Genomic DNA, 20426 nt, shown 5'->3' on the forward strand with positions numbered 1-20426 from the left:
CTCAATGAAAACAGGATTTCCTTCCCCTGAAGCGGCTGCAGCCCAAACAGGGCAGGGGAAGCAGCCAGTGAAAGTGGCCTGGAACAGACCAGATCATAGTCGCTGTCCTGCAGCAGGGTGAGGCGCAGACCAAGAAAGCGAACAGCATCGGGGGTGAGGAATAACAGGCTAGGCACGTCCCAGTTCCCCCAGCTGTTGTTCGTGGCAGGCTGGGGACACGCTAACCCGCCCAGACGCGGCACGAAGTCTCGGGAAAGTTTCCCACCGCAGCCGGCGCGGTTTGCTGCTCCACGAGCAATAGGGACATGGCCAGTGGCTGAGTTCCCGGGCGCCACGTGGGGAGAGGCGGGGACGGAGGCGGGCGGAGGATGCCAGGGGCCGAGGGAAAGTTTGCAGGGAGAATCCACCTTCCAGGAACCGGATAACGGGAAACCGAGTCCACCCCTCAGAGTTTTTTTTTTCTCTTCACTCGCTTGCTTGCACCAATGAGGGGGAAGGGGTGGAGGGAGGCCACGCATCCGGCGGAGGGACACTGCCAGCCCCTGGGGCGGGGGAGAGCTCAGCTCAGCTCGCTGCGGAGCCCGGCGGACGCAGGCAGCCCGGAGACACGGTACCGCTCTCCTGGCGGGGGACTGGCTTTTCCCGGCGCTCCGCGGGCGGCCCCTGGCTCCGCCGCACCGGGCCGGGGCTCCGCTCTGCAGGGCAGCGGGCGGGCGGGATGTCCCGCGGCTGGGGCATGGGGTGGGTGGGCCCGGCCCGGCGGGGAACGCGGGTCTCTGAGCGGGCGGACGCCGGGGCTGCTGCTTTCCCTGGCCTGGGCCAGCAGCCCAGCCCCGGCTCCGTGGGCACCGGCCGGCCGGGGACGGGGGGGGCAGCTCCCCGGCAGGGGAGGCGCTGGGCAGGCTGCCTGCTGGGGGCACTGACCCAGCCTCCCCTCCGGCTCTGTGCTTCGGGCAAACGGCCTCCCCTTGTGCGCGAGCCCCTGGGCTAACGGGGGTGGGGGGGAGCAGAACCCGCGCTCCGCTGCCATGTGCAGCCTGTCCCTGTGGTGTCTGGCCAGGGAGCCCATCACCCTCGCCTCTGGTCTCTGCACCACACACAAACCACCAGCCGCTGCATAGCGCCCCCTGGGGGCGGGAAGGCGGGGAAGTGTCTCCAAGCGGCAGAGGCTCTGCCCTGGCCACCGGTGCCATCTGTATCAATACAGCCTGTTCCCTGCGGAGAGAGACGAGCCCTTCCCAGGCCATCGACAATGGACTAAACAGAAGCCACCAAGTTATGCCCCTGCTCCTTGTGGTCTTTGATTTATATGTAGAGTTAAAATAATAACGATACCCGTCCAAGGCTCCAGGTACCCCTACGCAGCTAATTGTAAATAGAATTAAATAGAAGTATTAAAATAAGTTCCACGGGCACTCAGCCAGTCACCAGTCCCCGTCACCGTCTAGGAAGCACACCCTGCACTTTCTCCAGAGATGGCCTCAAACTGGCCTTGTGCACTGGGCCTGGACAGTGGGCAAAACTAGGTTATTTTGAACCAAGGAAGGAAGCAAGTTGCAGAGTCTTGGAGCCCGCCCAGAGGAGGCCCCCCCAGTCACCCCTTTTCTTGCATAACAAGAGGAAACCAGCTTGAGTGCACGTATGGGGTGGAGCGGGAAGGCTGGTCCCAGGCCGTTTGGGGCTTTAAAGGTCGTAACCAGGAGGCAGCCAGTGCACATCCCAGAACCTTGGTGTCATTTGCTCCTGTTAGAAGCCCCTCGCAGCAAGCAAGCTGCTGCCTTTTGCATCAGCTTCACTCTCCAGGGGTACGTCTATGCAGCGGCTGGGAACATGCCTCCCAACCTGGGTAGACGGACTGGTACTAGCTCTGCTCGCAGCGTCCATACTGCTAGTTTTAGCACGCCAGCTCAAGCCGTGCCAGCGTGAATCTGTCTGCCCAGGCTGGGAGGCACAACCCCAAATGGTTGGAAGGTGCAGCTCCATGTCAATCACGTTGCAATAGTCTAATCTTGAGGTGACAAAAGCATGGACAACCATGGCCATGTGCCCTTATCCTAAAGGAAAAGTCACCTCCTCCTAGCCAGGTGCAGATGGTAAAAAGCTGATGGGGAGACTGCTGTAATGTGCAGTGTAATATAATATTTCATATTTAATCTTCATGCAGGGGCTGTCAGCAGCCTCTTTGGAAGAACCTCTCACAAACTTTCAAGCACGTTATTCTTTCAATCCATTTTAATTGATCCTGAGTTGTGATCCATGTACAAATAAGTGTGTGGGGGGGTCACAATCCTAAGAGGGATGGTGAACAGGAAGAGGTTATTGTTAACTATTGAGCAATTTTACTAGTTAGTGGGGAAACTAGACTTGGATCTCCTGTTTATTTTACATCACGGCCAGTGATTCATGCTGGATTTAGCGCATGTTTGAAGAATATTTCAGAGTCTGCAATGTATTTATTGTAACAATTTGAGACTTGATTTTTTTTTTAATGTGTCACCTGACAACATTTTGCATTTGTTTTGTTGCTGTGGCTTTTGGGGGCTGTTTTTGGCATAGCATTACTTTCATTTCTTCAGCACTTCCTAATTTGGCAGCTGGGTGTAAATATCTAACTTCTCTTAATGTCATGTAACATCTGACTGTGTCTATATAAGAGGTGAGGCTGAACCAGTTGCCCCAGGGCTTTGGGGAAGTTTGGACCAGCGTGAATCTAAACCAAATGCCCTGTGTTTCTGGAGAAGTTTAGACCAGGATGTGATCTTTCCATGTGGACCATCTGATTCATACGGGCTTCACTAAAGTCAAAGGAAAGACACCCCACTGCTTCCACTGTGTTCAGGCCCATGTAGAGTAATTGAGTCCAGGAAGTACAGAATAAGCAACGAACGAGGCAGATTTCTAATTGGACTTCTGTTGATGACAGTGAAGCTAAGCTAAGGATGTGCATTTAGCGATAGGGGTGGAAATGGTCCAGTAGATACAGCAGTAGACTGTGACTTGGGAGGCTTGTCTTCTGTTCCTGCCCTGCTGTAGACTCCCTGTGTGATCTTGGACTAATCCCATAGTGCCTCTCTGGCCCAGTTCCCCATGTGTGAAATGGGGTGATAGCACTGCTGTGCCTCACAGAGGTGCTGGGAAAATAAGTCCTATCGGAGCTCTTCACAGTGGGGACCAGATAAGTATCTAACGTAGATTAATGTGGAGAGTAATAAAACAGTATCTGAGAGGTAGCCATGTTAGTCTGTATCCACAAAAACAATGAGGAGTCTGGTGGCACCTTAAAGACTAACAGATTTATTTGGGCATAAGCTTTCATGGGTAAAAAAGCCCAGAGCCCTCCATGCATCTGAAGAAGTGGGTTTTTTACCCGGGAAAGCTTATGCCCAAATAAATCTGTTAGTCTTTATGGTGCCACCAGACTCCTCGTTGTTTTAATAAAACAGTGACTCCCCAACCCACCCCAGGCTGTATAACCCCCAGGACCGGCTCCTGGCTCCAGGCACCAGTGAAGGAAGCAGCTGCCTGGGGCGGCCAATGGAGAGGGGCGGCACGTCCGGGTCTACGGTGGCACTTTGTCAGCAGGTCCTTCACTCCCTCCTTCCTCTTCGGCGGCCGCTCAATCGGGTTTTCCCCCCTTTTTTTTTTTTTTTCCCCTTCACCACTTGGGGCAGCAAAAAAGCTGGAGTCGGCCCTGATAAACCCCTGACCAAAAAACAAACACTGAACTGCAGCATCTTGCATTTTAATCTGAAAGCTCCAGTTGTCTCACCACTGCCATATTTCAGGAGCTGTCTTCTTGTGAACGTCTGAAGCTGAAATAGTAAATGTTTGACTAAGGGAATTCTGACTTCTGTAAGAGGAATCTTGTTCTTCTTGTTTTAGTATTGGGAATAAAAGATTTTTCTTTTGTTTATGGGTGCAGATCTCAGCCCATTTGGTAAGATGCAAGATCAGCTAAAGAGATGGAACAAATAATAAAGTCAGGGAAATTTCTTTTCCTGCCTCTTGGAGCCACAGGGCTGTCTTTGCAGCTGCCCTTGAGAGGAGCTGGGGAGAGCATTTGAGAAGGGTAAAGTCCTCCAAGACAGGATTTCACTGCAATTCACTGAGCTATTTATTCCCAGCCAAAGGGAGTCAGAGGCTACAGGTTATTGCAAGGCAGGGCAGAAGATGTTTTGTAGCAGCAGAGTTGACAAAGTAACACCAGATGCAGCACCCCCATCTTATCCCATCACAGACTGGTCTAGCCGGTATTCTAGCCCAAGTTAGGGCCTGTCCCAAGTCCACTGAAGGCAGTAGAAAGACTCCCTTTGACTTCAGTGGCTCTGGATTAGATCCTTAACCTGAGTTAATTTTAGACTTCCTTTCCCGCAGCTACAGAAACTCTAGTGTTTACCTTGAACTTTCTCCTACAGCTTTTCAGCTTTTGAAGGATTCTTGCGGAAGCAGGATTATCCCTAAAGCCATAACTCTGAAGTTTGCTCAGTACAATATGGAGGCCTTAGCCCTGGTGAAAATAAAATATCATTATAGTGACATTTTCACACAATGCACAATTAACCTGTGGAACTTACTGCCACAGGATGTTGTGAAGGCCAAAAGTATTATTGGTTTAAAAAAGTACAAGAGAGGCCCATCAATGGGTATTAGCCATGATGGTCAGGGATGTAACCCCATGCTCAGGGCGACCCTAAGCATCTGACTGCCAGAAGCCAGAAGGGGAAGACAGGTGGATCTCTCCAAAATTGCCCTGTTCTGTCCACCCCCAACAGAAGCTCTGGCACTGGGCTAACTGAACCACTGGTCTGTCCCAGGATGGCAGTTCTTCATTCCCAGCACTGTCTGCCTGTGTCAGAGAAGCTCTCCGCTCCCCCATTTATTTTAGGATAGGTTGTGCTGCTTGTGGGTTTTTTTCCCCTCATCCTCATAGATCAGGGGTGGGCAAACTACAGCCTGGGGGCTCCATCCAGCCCACCAGATGTTTTAATATGTTCTTTGAGCTCCGGCCAGGGAGCAGGGTACAGGGTTTGCCCCGCTCCGCGTGTCTCCTGGAAGCAGCGGTATGTCCCCCCTCTGGCTCCTACACATAGGGGCAGCCAAGGGGCTCTGCATGCTGCCCCTGCCCCAAGCTCCCATTGGCTAGGACCTGCGACCAGTGGGAGCTGCAGGGGCAGTGCCTGCAGACAGGGCAGTGTGCAAAGCCGCCTGGCTGCACCTCCACATAGGAGCCAGAGGGGGGACGTGCCATTACTTCCGGGAGCTGCTTGGGGTAAGCACTGCCCAGAACCTGCACCCCAACTCCCTGGCCCAGCCCTGATCCCCCTCCCACCCTCTGAACCCAGCCTGGAGCACCTGCCTGCACCTTTAACCCCTCATCCACAGCCCCACCCCAGAGCCATCACCCCCAGCCAGAGCCCTCATGCTCCCTGCACCCCAACCCCCAATTTTGTGAGCATTCATGGCCTGCCATACCCAGATGTGGCCCTCGGGCCAAAAAGTTTGCCCACCCCGTCATAGATAATCCTGTAAACCAGGAGACTTGAAAAAAACATGAGCTGTGCAACTTTTCGCTTTAGATTTTGTTGAGAAAAGTTTGACAGCCATGGTTAGATCTCCCTGCACTTCTGTTTTCTGATCCACTCTTACCGTTCAACAAGCATGTTGTGGTCAGAGGCCTCAGTCAGGTAAAGAGTCCATTGTGGTAGGCACTGCACAAGCACAATTTTCAATTAAATTCAGTGAGACTCTTTGGCATGACCTAAGCATTGCCAAAGCATAGGGAGATGACCAGACCCCCCTCAGCCATCTGTCACAGGTGGATACAACCCACTCAGGTACACACTGTGGGGGTTTGATCCCTTGTGGCCATTAGTCATTGCTGTCTGGTCTGATCAGGTGACCGATTGCTACATCGTGTGATGCCATTTCTCCTTTCTCACAGCTCTTCCGTGTCCCTTTCTGAAGAAACGTCTCTTATCATTCCTGATCGTTTGATGAAATATTTTTCTGGCACTTCCCCATATTTGGGACATTGAAGTAGAAAGTGTTTCTCTGTCTCAGTCTCTCCCTCTATCACAGTCACTTCATCCAGGGCCATAGTAAATGACAGTCCCTGCTCCAAAGACATCTAGTTGTTTCTATCCTTATATGTTCTCTCTGAGTTATGTACATTCGAATTTCTACCTTTCCGCTGTTACACTGTAGCCCACCTTCTTAAAAACAAACACTTGTTATTGCTCAACTGTGAGGGTAGCGACACGTGTCACAAATGGAATGATGTCCATACCCATTCAGTGCGTGGTGGTATTAGAGAACCCTAATCAAGTTTAACTTCTAAGAGCCAATCTCCTGATACGCATAAATTAATGATAAACAATACTAATTGGAACCCTACAGAAAGCTCATCTAACTTCCATGTGTTACATATTTTACTAATTTTCCATTGTTGGTCATAGTAACTGGTGGCCTGATGGAAATGCCTCCTTTTGATGGATGAGCAGGTCAATTGGGCCTTTTATTTTTCACCACTAGGTTGTGGGTAAGTGTTGGTGTTTCACCTCTGTAATTTTATTATTTGTTTTTAGACATTTTGAAGTATCTAGTTAGTCTCCCTGCTGTTTGGCAACACACAAGGAACAATTCTCAGACAAGTAGTATAAACAGATTAGCTGGGAAAGGACTTCCTGGCTCTAAAAACTTCCTTAAATGCCTCGTTACCTATAGTGTTATATCAAGGGTGGTGGAGAGGCAAGGGGGTGTACAGTACACTAGCCATGGTGGTGGAAGGGCAGGGGGGTGTATGGTTCCCCGGCCATGATGGTGGGGGGGGGGTGCGGTACCCTGGCCATGGTGGTGGGAGAACGGGGCGGGGGAGGGTGCAGTACCCTGGCCGTGGTGGTGGAAGGACGGAGGCGGGGGGGAGGGTGCGGTACCTTGGTTGTGGTGGTGGAGGGGGAGGGCAGTACCCTGGCCGTGGTGGTGGAGGGGCGGGGGGGGGGGGTGGTATCAGTGAGGCATGTGGGTAGCTGCAGAATGGAACCATCCAGGCTGTCAAATCAGCTGCTAAAATCTTGAGATGATTTCCCCATAACCTGTGCAAGCTGCTGTGCCACCGCAGTAGGCAGCAACGCTCTGATCCTGCAAACGGTGTCAGCAGCGCTCCGTGCTAGCGGGGGTGTTTGCCAAACAGTTACTTGTAAGATCAGAGCCTGAGTGCCTGGACTTCATACTCCAGTTCCTGCAGGGGGGCGGGAAAGGGAGTTAATTTAACCCCTTCCCTCCTATGGCCTAGATCCTGCAGTGGGTCTGCTAACTCAGGCTCTCTTTCCTGTGCAGATTCCTGATCCCCCTCATCCCTTAAAGAGAGCAGAGCACCGTGGAGTAGCCCTTTGGCTGCCAAGTTCTCTTGTAAGGGATTAGCTCAAGGGCTGAAAGGTTACATTCCACTGAGGTATGTGGTAAAGGTGGTCACACCCACAACAAACAGACATGCAATGATGATTATTTTAACTGTAATCTCAGTTAAAGTGCTTCTCCATGTTGCACCAACAGCCAGCCCTAGGGCACTGGGTGGGGTATGGCAGGAAGGGAAGGAGTGGATGGATGCCCCCTATTGGGACCTTTGATACAAAACATACTGGGGAAAGGAAAATGCACAAATTGGTCACCAGAACCTTTTTTCCGTGTTCTCCTGAAAAGACCCAGACAAGCAGGTACAGGGTTAAACCCACCGCCTGATAAAAACAGCCAGGTCCAGGTCAGTTAACAGAACCCCTGGGAGCTGAAAGCGAATATGTCCTGGGCACTGTCAGTGCTGTGGGGGAGGCCAGAGAACCATCCTTGCCTGTGAAGGGCATGGAGAAAGAAGACGGCACTAGACGCAGTAAAGCACAGAGACCCCAGACAGAGCAATCAGGAAAAATGTGCCCCAGAAGTGAGAGGCAGAAACTTAAGTTACTGAAATACACTGAGGCATGAAGGATACATCTGTTCCTGAACACGTGCATAAAGCCTTGGTTAAATAACCGTTTGGTTCCATGGCATAAGCCTAAATAGACGTGAGACCTGTTTCTGCTAAAACCTGTGCTGCTTGGAGACAGATGTAACTAAAGCATTTAAAGTGCCTACTTTTTCTTGCACTGTTTGTCCTGCCTATCTGTCTGAATGCAAAAATATTTGATTTCCCTCAACCCTATGACAACATGCAGGTTATGTTAAGCTAAGCAAATGACAATGTCTATAAGCCATTTTTGATCAACAAGGTCAATTTCACGTCAGCCTACAAACTACTTGCTATCTTCTAAAAATAAGACAACATTCTTGTGAACCACCCTTGTTGGGGAACTTATTTGGAAAGTATCCCTAATGGCTCACGGAGCACTATGACAAATTTGGAAACCTAGATACAATATATGTGATACCTCTAGTAAAGCATCTGTTAGATGGGGAAGCAGACCTGGGTGTTAACCAGCTTATCTTCGTGGTGTGGTTAAGAATCTGTCAAGCTTTGATATTGGAATAAATCAAGCAGGAAACAGATATAAGTTTCCATTGAGTTGAGCCTCACACCCAGAGATCTGAATGTCAGTGTGGTTCTGAAACCTGAGTTGTAAGAAGCTACAACATGCAAGTGTTCAAAAGGCTGTTGTTGCTTTCCCATTTCAAAGCATCGCTGAGCTGTGTTTTGGGAGGAATTCAGATTCCTTGGATGTTTCAGGGCAGTGGTTTACATTGTTGAACTGATGTTCTGACTATTCCCATAGTGTGTTTCTGCAGAGTAATGTTTGCTTAGCCAAGAGCCATGTCGCTGTATCTGAAACACTTCACTGTTGTGGGAGACGACCCTGCGCAGTGGGGCAATGACTACAAGAAATGGGAGGACGAGCAGATGGAGGAGGAAGGTGGGCAGAAGCCGGAAGATTCAACGATTAACATGAATTCCTCAGTCAGACCTCGTTCCTTCCACGATGTGATGAAAAAGCTCTTCAGCTCCCACAAATTTCAGGTAGGAGAAACCAAGACTCACCCAAGTAGGCCTGTTGAAACAATTGCATTACAAATTCATGGAATTAGAATAGATGTAAAAGAAATAATAAATTCTAACATCGAAGGGGGCCTGGGCAGAGAAGAACTCTTTAAAAGACCCATAATCTCCTATGTGAAAATCAGCAAATAATCTGCTGAACTAGTACATTCTTTCTAAAATCCACATGACTCAGTTTGAAATGAGTCACAGCATTTCCTGAGATGCTGAGAGCAATGTAAAGCTCCCCTAATGCTGAGCTTTCTGTGAGGTGGAGGCTGAGTGGGAATTCACCTTGAGTTCCTATGTGAGCAGGGATTTCCTAATGAACTCCCATCGCTAAGTAAGGAGAAATCTTGGTTGATCTGGAGGGACTTCTGCTTATTTTCAGGACTAAATGAGGTCACGTGTAAATGAAGCAATTTCATACGTTTAAACAAGACTTTGCAAATTTAGTTATAAACTACTTATTGTGGGCAGTCATCTAAACTGGAAAATCAAGGGCCAGATCCTGCAACCCTTACTAAAGCGAGTAATCCACGTGATATTAATGAGACTGCTTCCGTGAGTAAGGAATTACAGCACCGAGACCGGTTAAGTGTTCCTTTCTCTGTCCGCGTTAGTGATGAGGGCACCTAGGCTCTCAGATAGGCACAAATGGAAACTAATCTAAATACGATAAACCCAATCAGCCGTCCAGGGCAGCTTTCATAGCTCTGCTAGTTTTCAGGCTGAATGTCCTGGTAAGATTGTACATATGCAGGCTGGGTAATTTTAGCATGAATTTGTTTGTCAATTGCTCTAAATAGTGTAAACATTAAACACAAGAGAGTATTTATTATCCTGCTGTTGTTTTCCTCTCCTCACAGATACTGGTGGTTTGCTTGGTCATTTTGGATGCTTTGTTGGTGCTCGCTGAATTGCTTCTGGACTTGAAAATCATCCACCCAGACAAACATGAAATAGCACCAAAGGTAAAATGCAGGCAAATCTCTGAGTGAACCAGTCTCTCTCCTCCATGGCAGTTCAAAGCCAGATAGCAAGATAGGGATTGGGGGACCTCAGATCTATCAAAGTGGTGGTAGTTGGAGGCTACAAAAGATGGAGATCCCTTGCAGGGCCTATGGATGGCACCCTGGCTTCTGCAATTGAGACTGGACTAATCTTCCCTTCCCCACTCTCTGGTCTGGGTCCTGCTCTGTAGCATTTGTCTCTACAGGTACCTGAAGCTTTCCGGAGTGGTGTAGTGAAATTACTGTGATCTGCCTGTTTTATGACTGCCCACAGAGTTCTGAAAAGCGGCAGTGAAAATAGACAAGACTTTGCTTTTGGGACAGCTCCATGCAGCACAGGCCTTGTAGCTGTTTGTCTGCAGACTAACGAAGACAACACTTAGGCCTGGTCTATGCTAGAAAATTAGGTTGGTTTAACTGTGTTGATCAGGGATGTGAAAAATCCACACTCCAACCAGTGTTGTCAAGCTGACTTAAGTCCTCGTGTAGACGTCAATGGAAGAATTCTGCTGTCAACCTAGCTACTGCCTCTCAGGGAGGTGGATTACCTACACCAACAGAGGAACCCTTCCTATCTGTATAGACAGTCTCATGGAAGTGCTACATCAGCGCAGTTGTGTTTTAAGTGTAGACAAGCCCTTAGTTATCCACTGTTGTTCTCTTAAGACTTGCTTTTTCACTAGGAAAAAAGTGGTGTTTTTAACTGGTGTTAAAATAAGCAGTGTTACAATCCTAGTGAAGACAAGGCAGTTGTAGTTTTAACCCATGTTAGCTGGTTGAAGTAAACTCTAGGAGGGACCTCATTTAGTATGTGTTTAAAGGCCTTGTCTACACTAGACTTTTAAAACACGTTAGCTAATGTGCTGACATCACCCCTTACATCCTAGTTTAGGTAAGGCCTTAGACCGTCCACAGATACTATGCAAATGTTTGGTGGCTTCTCTTCTGTTCAGCAAGATCCTTTTGTTACACACACTTAATCACTTTGCCTATTCGCTGTTCAACCAAAGGGGCAGGAGTACGTCTAATATAATGAAGGACATGCATCAGGCTAATTTGCTAATGTTAATAGTTGTGCGGCTTCTACTTACTACCTGGCATTGTCTTTTTCCAGGTATTTCACTACCTGAGCCTTTCTATTGTAACCCTCTTTTTGGTGGAAGTTGGGTTTAAAATATTTGTCTATCGCCTGGAATTCTTTCACCACAAGTTTGAAGTCCTGGATGGAATAGTGGTGGTGGTTTCGTTTATCATCGATGTCGTCCTTCTGTTTCGGGAACATGAATTTCAAGCAGCTGGACTATTGATCCTACTCCGACTGTGGCGAGTGGCCAGAATTATAAATGGTAAGTTTATGTCAGTTAGTTAGTTTCAGGGAATTTGCTGGCTATTTCACTTGCTGAACCAAGTGTGGAGGGGTTGGAGGTGGGTTTGCAAAGAGGTATGCAAGAGGCACATTTGCTAACCTGTGTCCTGATCTTGCAGCAAGTGCTGTGTGGACACAAGTGTTTTGCCCATGCAGATTTTGTTGCAGGAGTTTAGCCTGAGTTAGTTTGTAAGCTGTTTGGGGTAGGGATCATCTGTTTGTTGGGGTAGCACAGCTCCTACACAGCAGGGACCTGATTTGTGGCAGAACCCAGATGCCCTAACCAAATAATACCCGTATGTCCAGCACACTACTCTTAAAACATTCTTAGATTACTCATTCTTGAAGAGGGATAACATATGCTTTGGTTTTGTATTATGTGAGTGTCTTAATAACACGTCGGGGGCAATAGTGTAGTCTCTCTGTCCTTCTGGGATTCCAGTTCACTAGTAAAATATGCATTTTGCCACTTCAGCCCTTCCTCTTGTCACTGTGTTTTCCAGACTGCTGCTGGTGGTGGTCTGGATAACGGTCCTTGTGCTACTTAGGATCTTTTTCCAGTTGATTCTGGTTTAATTGTACAGTACTATGAAAATATGTACAAGCCTGCCTGCCCTAAATATGTCACTCACAAAAAAAGATTTAGAATTGTTTACATTTTTCCTTGAGATCAGCAAAGAAAAAAAATAAAAGGCTGGCAGTGATATTTCTCCTCCTCCCTCCCCTTCCAGACCTTGCTGCTACTGTAACAAAACAGTACATATAAAAAACCACATACCCAGTAGCTGGAACCATTTCCTTCCTGCTTCACAAATAACCTATTTTGGTATTAAATATGTGAAGTCCTGATCTTCCCCCATTCAAGGCTAAAACCTCAGACCTACACCTGTACTGTTGCCCCTGTACACAACACCTACAAATTCACTTTACAAACTGCCCATTAGTTGACACAGTTGTGAATCACCATTTATTTAGGACAAAGCAAAGATATTTCTGTGTCCATAATGTGTGGCTTGCACAGATTTAAATACAAAATGGCCACCTCTAGGAAAAAGGGAGAATAAATGAACTTTGCGTGTAGAAACAGACACTGACCTTAATCTGGAGTGAAGGTTGGAGATGAATAGTGGCCTAGAGTGAGTCTCTAATGATGCATATGTAAGACAGTGCTATCTCAGTCTTAAGATGTAATCTTAGTTGAAGCTAAATATTTTAGTCCTGTCTCAAATATTTACAAGGAAGGGGAGTTCTTATCTTTGGGGTTTTGTTTTCCCTTCCCTTTGATCCAGATCTCCCTAATGGTCATAACAGGAGTCTGTTGTACAAATAAATAAATGAAGGCAGATTGCTCACATTTCCTGAATTGCTGGAGACTGTGCCTGCAACAATGCAGTCACTGGAAGGAACGAGCTTAGACAGGGTGGGGACAGATTCTGGCTTTATCAGGATTCCATAGCTTTCAGGCTGTGTTCAGGCCAGGTGCTTGCAGTCATCAGGTGCACACACATGCCCTGGGAGGAGGTGGAATCAATGCAAAAAAGCAGTGTAGATGTTTCCATTCTCCTTTAGAGAGGCAAGAACTTGAAAATCAGGGCCGTGAAGTATGTAGAACTGGCTCCAGTATTACTGCCTGTAGCAGCAGGCATACAAAGCACAGGATGCCAGCTTTCTGATTACACGGCACTGTCACCCAACAGGAGGCTCTAGAGGCTAGGAAGAATTTGGTGATGCAGTTCTTTGTAAAGAAAAGGGTGGTAAGGTAATTCTTGCCTCAGCTATGGGGGAGGAATTATATGCAATGGCTTTAGTAAAGGAAAGACACTTGTATCATGAAGGGAAATGGAATGTCCGTCTTCCAGAGGCATTTAAAGAGAAGATAAAAGCTTTAAAGAACAATTGAAACCCTGGTCAAGGCAGCACCCAGCCTTTGGTTCTAGACTGGATGGTCAGCGTTTTATCTTCCTGTTTTAGTGGGTTCAAAAAGAGTACTTGTCTCCTTAGTTGCGCTTTAAGCTAGGTTAGGTTAAGGCCAAGGCCATAACAATGGAAAACCTGTGTTTAAAATGGAGGTACAAATTGTTACTCAACCACACATCCCCTTGAGTTCTGCTGAAGGACTAAATTCAAAGTAGAGATTTGAATGACCGGGACCTGGTCAATGGAGGCAGAGTGCCACTTCCCAGCAAGATGTTGGTGTTTGGAGCCCCTGTGGGGTTAATTTGAGAACCGCAGTACAAAAAGCATGATTTGGGGGCAGAAGCAGAGTTTGAGAGGCTACATGGATATAAAACAAAAGACTTGAGCACAAACCACAGATGCTATTAACTTCCTACTGTCTGCTGCTTTACATCATAACGCTAATCCTCGTTGCATTGTTTCCTAGGAATAATTTTATCAGTAAAGACACGCTCTGAACAACGGGTGTCGAAGCTGAAGCAAGCAAATCTGCAACTAGCTACAAAAGTCGAACAACTTGAATACAGCTGCACAGAGAAGGTAAGAAGGGTCATAAAAATTTAAACAGCTGCATGAGTTGGACTAGTCCTTTCCCAGCAACTAGCTATCTAGGAGACCAATGGCCAGGTGATGCTCTGGGTTCTGTTTTGTCCCAGCGGCATGATTTGGGATGTTGCACCTTGGCCATGAAATCTACCCAGCTCCTATGCAGTTGGTACAAGAGCACCTTGGGGTGTCCTATAAACAAAAGGGTAGTGATATTTCCAGTTCCTTCTACCACTTCTGTTATGTAGGGTGAGCACATATTTGATTTAGCAATGCCTTGCTGAAGAGCTGTGCTGTTTCCCTTGTCAGCAATGGGAGAAGAGCTCTCAGGTTATAGTCTGGAAAGTGTTTTAGGACATGAGCTACATTAATAAGATTTTGTTTCCAACAGGAGCAAGAAATCGAAAGGCTCAACAAGCTGTTACAACAGCATGGACTTGTCCACCAGCCACAATAAAAGACTGGCTGTCTAGGGCGAGGGAAATCCTTCCCTGAGGAAGTTCCAGTGCAAAAACTGCTAGTTTGACCATCCCTTGTTGACCTCTAAGATACTTTATATACCTCCGTGCTCTCTTGTATAGTATTGTCTAGATGTAGTTTCTACTTTACTACCTGAGATTTAATCAAGAGTCTGGTTAAGGTGTTGCAAAGCTCCTGTAGTGTACGGGTAGTCTTACAACAGATTATTGACAAATTAAACAAGCATTCTCCCTTAAACGATGTATTGCATAAATCTTTAATTGTATAGCTGTACAGTTAATGCTGCAACAAACTAAATAAAGTCAGATATTTACAAAGCTGTGACTACTGGGGGCAAAACTTATTTCAAGGAGTTACTGTTTTTTGCTGCGTGTTCTTCATTTGCAATACCTGGTAGGAGCTTGCAATTCAAGAAGCCAGCTCAGCATTATTCTGTCTCTAAACCGTCTCCTACTCTATTTCCATTTGTCTTTGTCAGAGCAGCTTCCTTGCTAATCTTTGCTCTGGCCGTATCGTCCTGTTGCTGGGTAGCATTCACTTCCGGAGGTGCTGTTGTACTTAATTGTGCAATTAGTCCCAGCACGTGCAATTTTGAACAAGAGCAGAACCACATCAGCTACATCCAGATAAGGTAGGCATCCTCAGCAGCAGGCTTGAATACTTTGCAATATATTATTTCTTCAGTTCTTGGTCTTCATTTTCATTTGCATGTGGGCTGGGGAAAAAGGGAACTGCGTAACTGAAGCTCTTAAAATAAAACATTAAAGTAGTGGTGTGTGTAAAAGTTAGTGTGCTACTGAAGAGGATTATGCTCCAAAATAACCTATCCTAACAGATCATTCCAGCTAGCAGGATTGTTCTTTAGACTCAATGCAAACTTGACTAAGGTGCTGGAAAAGGCCTACTCAGTGAGTGCACTCTTACTACATGTGCAGGCACAGTTTTGAAGTGTGGATACCGATGGGTGGGATTTCAAGAGTACTTGGTGTTGGAAGAACTGCTCTCATTGATTCCCATGCAAGCAGATCAGCCAATACCGAGGACATTGGAAAATCCCCAGCCTGTCAGTTTAGCTCTCTTAAAGGGAGTTTAATTTCAGCCTTCAGAGTTATAAGAAGCAGCACATTTCCTACTATCCTTAAAAGCAGGGTAAGCAGAGGGCTTTGTTCATCTCATGCCCAGTGGTTACTTAGGTTAAGAAGTAGAACTTGAATGGGGTTTGGGTGTATACTTACGTTAAACAAATGGAAAGAAAAAATCAAAGGGTAACTTGGCATCAATGGTTGGTTGAGCTTTATAGCCTGGCTCTGCTGGTGTAGAAACATCAATGAAAGTAACAGAACTTGCTATCTGAACAGTTCTTTCACTTCCAAAATTAGTCTGCAATAAAGATACAGATAAGTGTTAGGCTCACCCTGGCTTTATACAGCTGACTTTTCACTAGGAGTTAAATATTTAGCTGTCACTGGTAACATAGCTACTTTGACATCATGGAATTTCCTTTTTGAGACGTGTACAATTTCACTGGAAACTTGTTTGTAGCAAGGAGTCCAGTTATGTTTGAATTGTAGTGAAACCTGATGGATACATTCTAACAAAGTTTTATCTTGATCTCTTTCTGACAAACTAAGGGCTTGTCTACACTGGCACTTTACAGCACTGCAACTTTCTCGCTCAGGGGTGTGGAACACCGCCCCCCCCCCCCCCCAAGCGCTGTAATGTGCCAGTATAGACAGTGCACCAGTGCTGGGAGCTACGCCCCTCGTGGAGGTGTTTTTTAGAGCTCCCTCCCAGTGCTATGCGGCAGCTACACAAGTTACATTAAAGCACTGCTGCGGCTTTACTGCAGCCACTGAAGAAGTGCCCTAAGGGAAACATAAGAGCAACAGTGTTTATATAACAAGGCCTCTGTCATGCACAACGTTTAGGTAATGTATAATAAACCGCCACCTTTAGTGTTCTAAACAAAACACATTCTTCCACTCTTAAATCAAGCAAGTTTACCACATACCTGGGCCAGAATGATGGTAATGACCGTTGCTGAGACGTTCACGATTTTAGCTTGTGGGTTCACCAAAGATCCATATTTACTCCACTTCACTTCTATTTCAAATGATACTGGGATTTGGCATACACCCTGAAAACATTACAGATTAGCTTATATTGATTTTTGTTTCATTCATTTTATTAAACATCTACAATAGCCAACAGCTCAATGTGGAGTTTTGTAAATTACCAGAGTAACTCCATAGTTCCCCTCAATAGACAATGCTGCTATCCATGTGCTGTGGTACACTATTCATGTGAGCATAAAAGCACTTGGGTCCCCACCTGATGTTAATCACTGTAGCTTCATTGACTTTACTGTGGACTTCAGTGTCCATTTACAGCAGCTGAGGACTCAGTGTGGTGTTAAAAGAAAATTTAGTTATTTTCACCTGTTCTGAAGACTGGATGTGAGTGACTGGCACCCAATCCAATACATCTTGGGCCTGAGAATTTCCAAATGAAGCTACATATTCTGGAAAATTTTGTCCTTTCAGTACATTCAAGATGATAGTGGCCAAGAGTTGACATTCTGTATTTGCAGTGATTCTTTCAGAAAAGAAAAGATCAATTTAAGTGAAATCTTGTGGGTTAGCATAGCAATGATTTCCCCTTGCTCTCATACAGTGCTGACTATAGCTGGTAATATATACACAGCTATTCCAAGACAATTCCGTTAAATTACTTTTAAACTAAGTATTCAACACCCACCTTCACTACCGGTACGTTGTACAAAAGTTATAGCATCTGAACAGATTCTAATAGGGTAAATGGAACTATTACTAGTGGATTATAGCTTGAGAATTGCTCAATGGAAAGTTACCCTCTTACCTTAGTTTACAGCCAGATATCATATTATAACCAAATAATACTGGAGTTCTGACTCCTTCTACTGCAAGACAGTCCTGGTTCGATGAGCTTTGCAAAATAGTAAGTTGACCGTATGTATTGGTACTCTGAATAATGCCAGATGTAATAGCAGAGTGTTAAGGCACAATATTAAATATTCAGACTGTTATGGAGTAGGAATCCTTAGTAAAATCCTCAAAATGTAAGTGAAAATGCTACAATAATACAAGATACTCTGTAGGTAGTTTAGAAATGTTACTAGAATACATAATTAGAGCCTTGGAAGTCAATGGCAAAGCTCCCACTGATTATAGTGGTACAGGATTGAGCCAGTGGATATTTCTGAAATACGGGCTAGCAGGAATGCATAACTTTGGGAAAAGATGCTGCTATAAACCCTCCTTGATAAGTAATCATGAAGATATCTCAACCCAGGCACAACATCTACTTGCCCACCTTTTACCGTGAAGACGGTCAATGCTTATATTTCATTCACTGATCTAAAGTACTTGCCCTAGGCAAGAAGCTGTCTCAAAGCTGCTATAAGCCACATTTAGATGTTAAAAGGATATCCAGGAGGTCTAAATCCTGCCCTCAGAGGCAATCCAATAACATAGCCAGGATTTCCACTAAGAGGGACTGGCTTTGTGTTTAGCTGTAACACAAATTACACAACATTAGTTCTTATGCTTTACTTAAATATTTGGAAGACAGTCAATTCATTTAGGATAAGCGGTCTTGAATAGTCTGAAATATCAATCCACACAAGACTTCTGCCTAGACTACAAGAGTGTTTACTGAAATCAGAGCAACACTTTGCCTTAATTGCACATAGGCTCAGCAGGTGACTGTACACCTTCAAAAGGAAAAATACCAAAGCATTTGGAGGATGTGAACACACAGCTCTGAAATTCTGCCTTGCTCATCCATCCAGTGTAGGCTGTGTTCTACTTTCCTGGTAATTAGCTCTGATGGAAGTTTAATAAGGTTTGTTATTAAATTATCTTTCAGCAAATCCTCTATAATATCTTTAGACGTTACCTGAGTAAAAGTGATTTCAAAGCTTTGCTGTATTGGAAGCATTGTATTGTTAATTGTCCCCAGGACAAAAGAAACAGCTGCAGCTGTTATTTCTCCTGCATCGGTGTACATAATAGAATAACTCACCTGAAAACAGAGTTTTCCATATTAGTTAGAACAAGTAAAAAATTAGCTAAAAACCAAACTATATAGGGAATCTTTCCACACTTCTCCCCTTCTTTAGGGATAAATGTGCTGGAGGATCACAATCACCATCATCTAGAAACCTTCTCAGTTGCAATACCCATGTAAAGTCCCGTGCTGTAGAATGGCTGGATTTGAATCACTAATCATTACATGGCTGATCATTTTATAGTGGCCACATATTAGAAGTCAGACATACCTGCATATGGTTTTTTAGTGGGTAGGGACTGATGGAGTCTGAGGGGGAAATAACCTCTGTATTCTGGCTTTTCCCCTCATCAGGAAGGAACTTTGGGGAAAAAGAGAATAAGTAGGCACACTCTCTCTCTCTCTTCCCATTCATCAACTGACTACAGAAGTGACATTCAAGGAAGTAGTTGTGGTCTAGCCTAAGAGAAAAATGTGATCCTTACAAAGATGCAAAGAGAGATCAGTATCCCTCTCAACAGATGTAGGAGATAAAGGACACAAATGTAATAAATCAATACATTCGTTATCAGTGTATAGGAATAATTTAATGCTTCCCAGTTTCCTCAAAACTAATTTCCTGACACCATCTCTCCTACTCACTGTCCTATACCAACCCTCAAGTTTAGTTATTTTCAAAAAATTTATAGACATGAACTAATATGCATTGTACCAACCCAACCAGCAATTTAATCTTATTTTGTGTATTCCTTCTTCCCCCAAGCATCCTGTCTCAGATTCATCTTAGATTCTAAGCTCCTGGAGACAGAGACTGTATCGTGGTCCCCAACCTTTTCATCTGGCGGGCGCCAGACAAAGGACCGTGGCAGCGGTGGAACACTCGCTGAAATGCCGCCGAATTGCTGCGGCATTTCAATGGTGACGCCTCTCGATGACGTCACTTGTCAGCGGCAAGCGGCGTCATCGAGGCGTCGCCGCCGAAATGCTGCAGAAATTTGGAGGCATTTTGGCGGGTGCTCCACCGCCGGCCAGGATGTGGGGACCCCTGCTGTATCTTGTCTATGTAAACTGCCACACACAAATATTAAGTAGTAATAGATGGATTTTATCCTACGTCTCCATTTTGCATTAGTGTGCATTTCCAATCCAGCTGCAGGATACCATGCTGTATATTGTAAGGCTCTGTTCTCCCAAAGATAAAGTTACTCTTCACCACATTTTAGCTGGAAGTGTCATGATTTCCAATAGTTTGAGAAGCAGGAGTGAAATAGGAATGATCTAATACATACATGCCTTTAATGTAGTACAAAGAGGAAAAACAATGTGTACCTACCCCAAGAACTACATTTATGCACACTTGATCATCCAAATACTTGGGGAGCAAAAGGACATCACTACTGTTCAGCAGAGTACGTGTTCCACTCAGAGACTGGATAGTTATGGTCTGGACAGTAATGTTAACCTGAAACATAAACAAGTGTCATTTCTTAATACTGGGTATAACTGAACTGCTAGGCACATGATCTTGCCTGGATGACTGATACTTTTTCTTGTTTAAAAGAAATCCAACTGTTATAGTTCAGAAGTCTTAGAACAGTGGCTTCCTGGAAAGTAGTCGTTTGTTTCTTAGAGACAGCTACATTAGCCAGGAGCTACAAGCGTTTGTCTGTACCCTAGAAGGGCATGCTCTAAAACCCTCAAGAACTAGCCGGAGGTTTCTGTTCTAGAGGGACAGAACAATGGTCGGGTTACATGACTTGCTGAATACCAGTCAGATGTTCCATTTTTAATAGCAAACATGAGCTAACCTAGAGTCTATGAATCCCCACCCAAATATAATTAATCACCAAAATGAATAAATCAAGAGCTTGGAGCTACTCCCTAAGATGAGCACCCTTTCACTTGTTAACTGTACCACTGCTGACAGAAGACAGGCTAACTGGTTTAAAGTGCATATTTTGCTTGGATTAAACAGCAAGAGTGAAATCCTGGCCTC

At 45.6% G+C, this 20426-nt stretch overlaps 2 protein-coding genes across 13 annotated transcripts in view; one reads left to right on the top strand and one right to left on the bottom strand.

Moving 5' to 3' along the window:
- HVCN1 (hydrogen voltage gated channel 1) lies at positions 1-14700 on the top strand. Of its 8 annotated transcripts, none has more exons than XM_039505163.1 (7): positions 490-610; positions 7336-7450; positions 8776-9004; positions 9892-9996; positions 11150-11381; positions 13785-13897; positions 14295-14700. In XM_039505163.1, the coding sequence occupies exons 3-7, from the start codon at positions 8801-8803 to the stop codon at positions 14358-14360; spliced, it is 720 nt and encodes a 239-aa protein (XP_039361097.1). In that variant the 5' UTR covers positions 490-610; positions 7336-7450; positions 8776-8800; the 3' UTR covers positions 14361-14700. The 8 variants fall into 8 exon arrangements, with proteins under 8 accessions (XP_039361094.1, XP_039361092.1, XP_039361093.1 ...); XM_039505157.1 differs by having other exon boundaries at positions 491-610; positions 8763-9004; XM_039505160.1 differs by lacking the exons at positions 490-610; positions 7336-7450 and adding an exon at positions 1-117 and having other exon boundaries at positions 8763-9004.
- The window catches only part of TCTN1 (tectonic family member 1), a 16883-nt gene continuing 11077 nt past the window's right edge, over positions 14621-20426 (bottom strand). For 4 of the 5 annotated variants that reach the window (XM_039505133.1, XM_039505135.1, XM_039505136.1 and 1 more), the window contains 8 exons: positions 19764-19892; positions 18320-18445; positions 17851-17933; positions 17261-17401; positions 16822-16978; positions 16395-16520; positions 15619-15763; positions 14621-15098 (listed from right to left, as the gene is read on the bottom strand). In XM_039505133.1, coding sequence (XP_039361067.1) covers positions 15620-15763; positions 16395-16520; positions 16822-16978; positions 17261-17401; positions 17851-17933; positions 18320-18445; positions 19764-19892 — 906 coding nt within the window. In that variant the 3' untranslated portion in view covers positions 14621-15098; position 15619. Of the gene's footprint in view, positions 15115-15618; positions 15764-16394; positions 16521-16821; positions 16979-17260; positions 17402-17850; positions 17934-18319; positions 18446-19763; positions 19893-20426 lie in introns of all 5 variants that reach the window. The other variant, XM_039505134.1, reaches the window with a different exon arrangement.

Source organism: Mauremys reevesii, linkage group 18 (genome assembly GCF_016161935.1).
Source record: "Mauremys reevesii isolate NIE-2019 linkage group 18, ASM1616193v1, whole genome shotgun sequence".
In the NCBI taxonomy this organism is placed as follows: domain Eukaryota; kingdom Metazoa; phylum Chordata; order Testudines; family Geoemydidae; genus Mauremys; species Mauremys reevesii.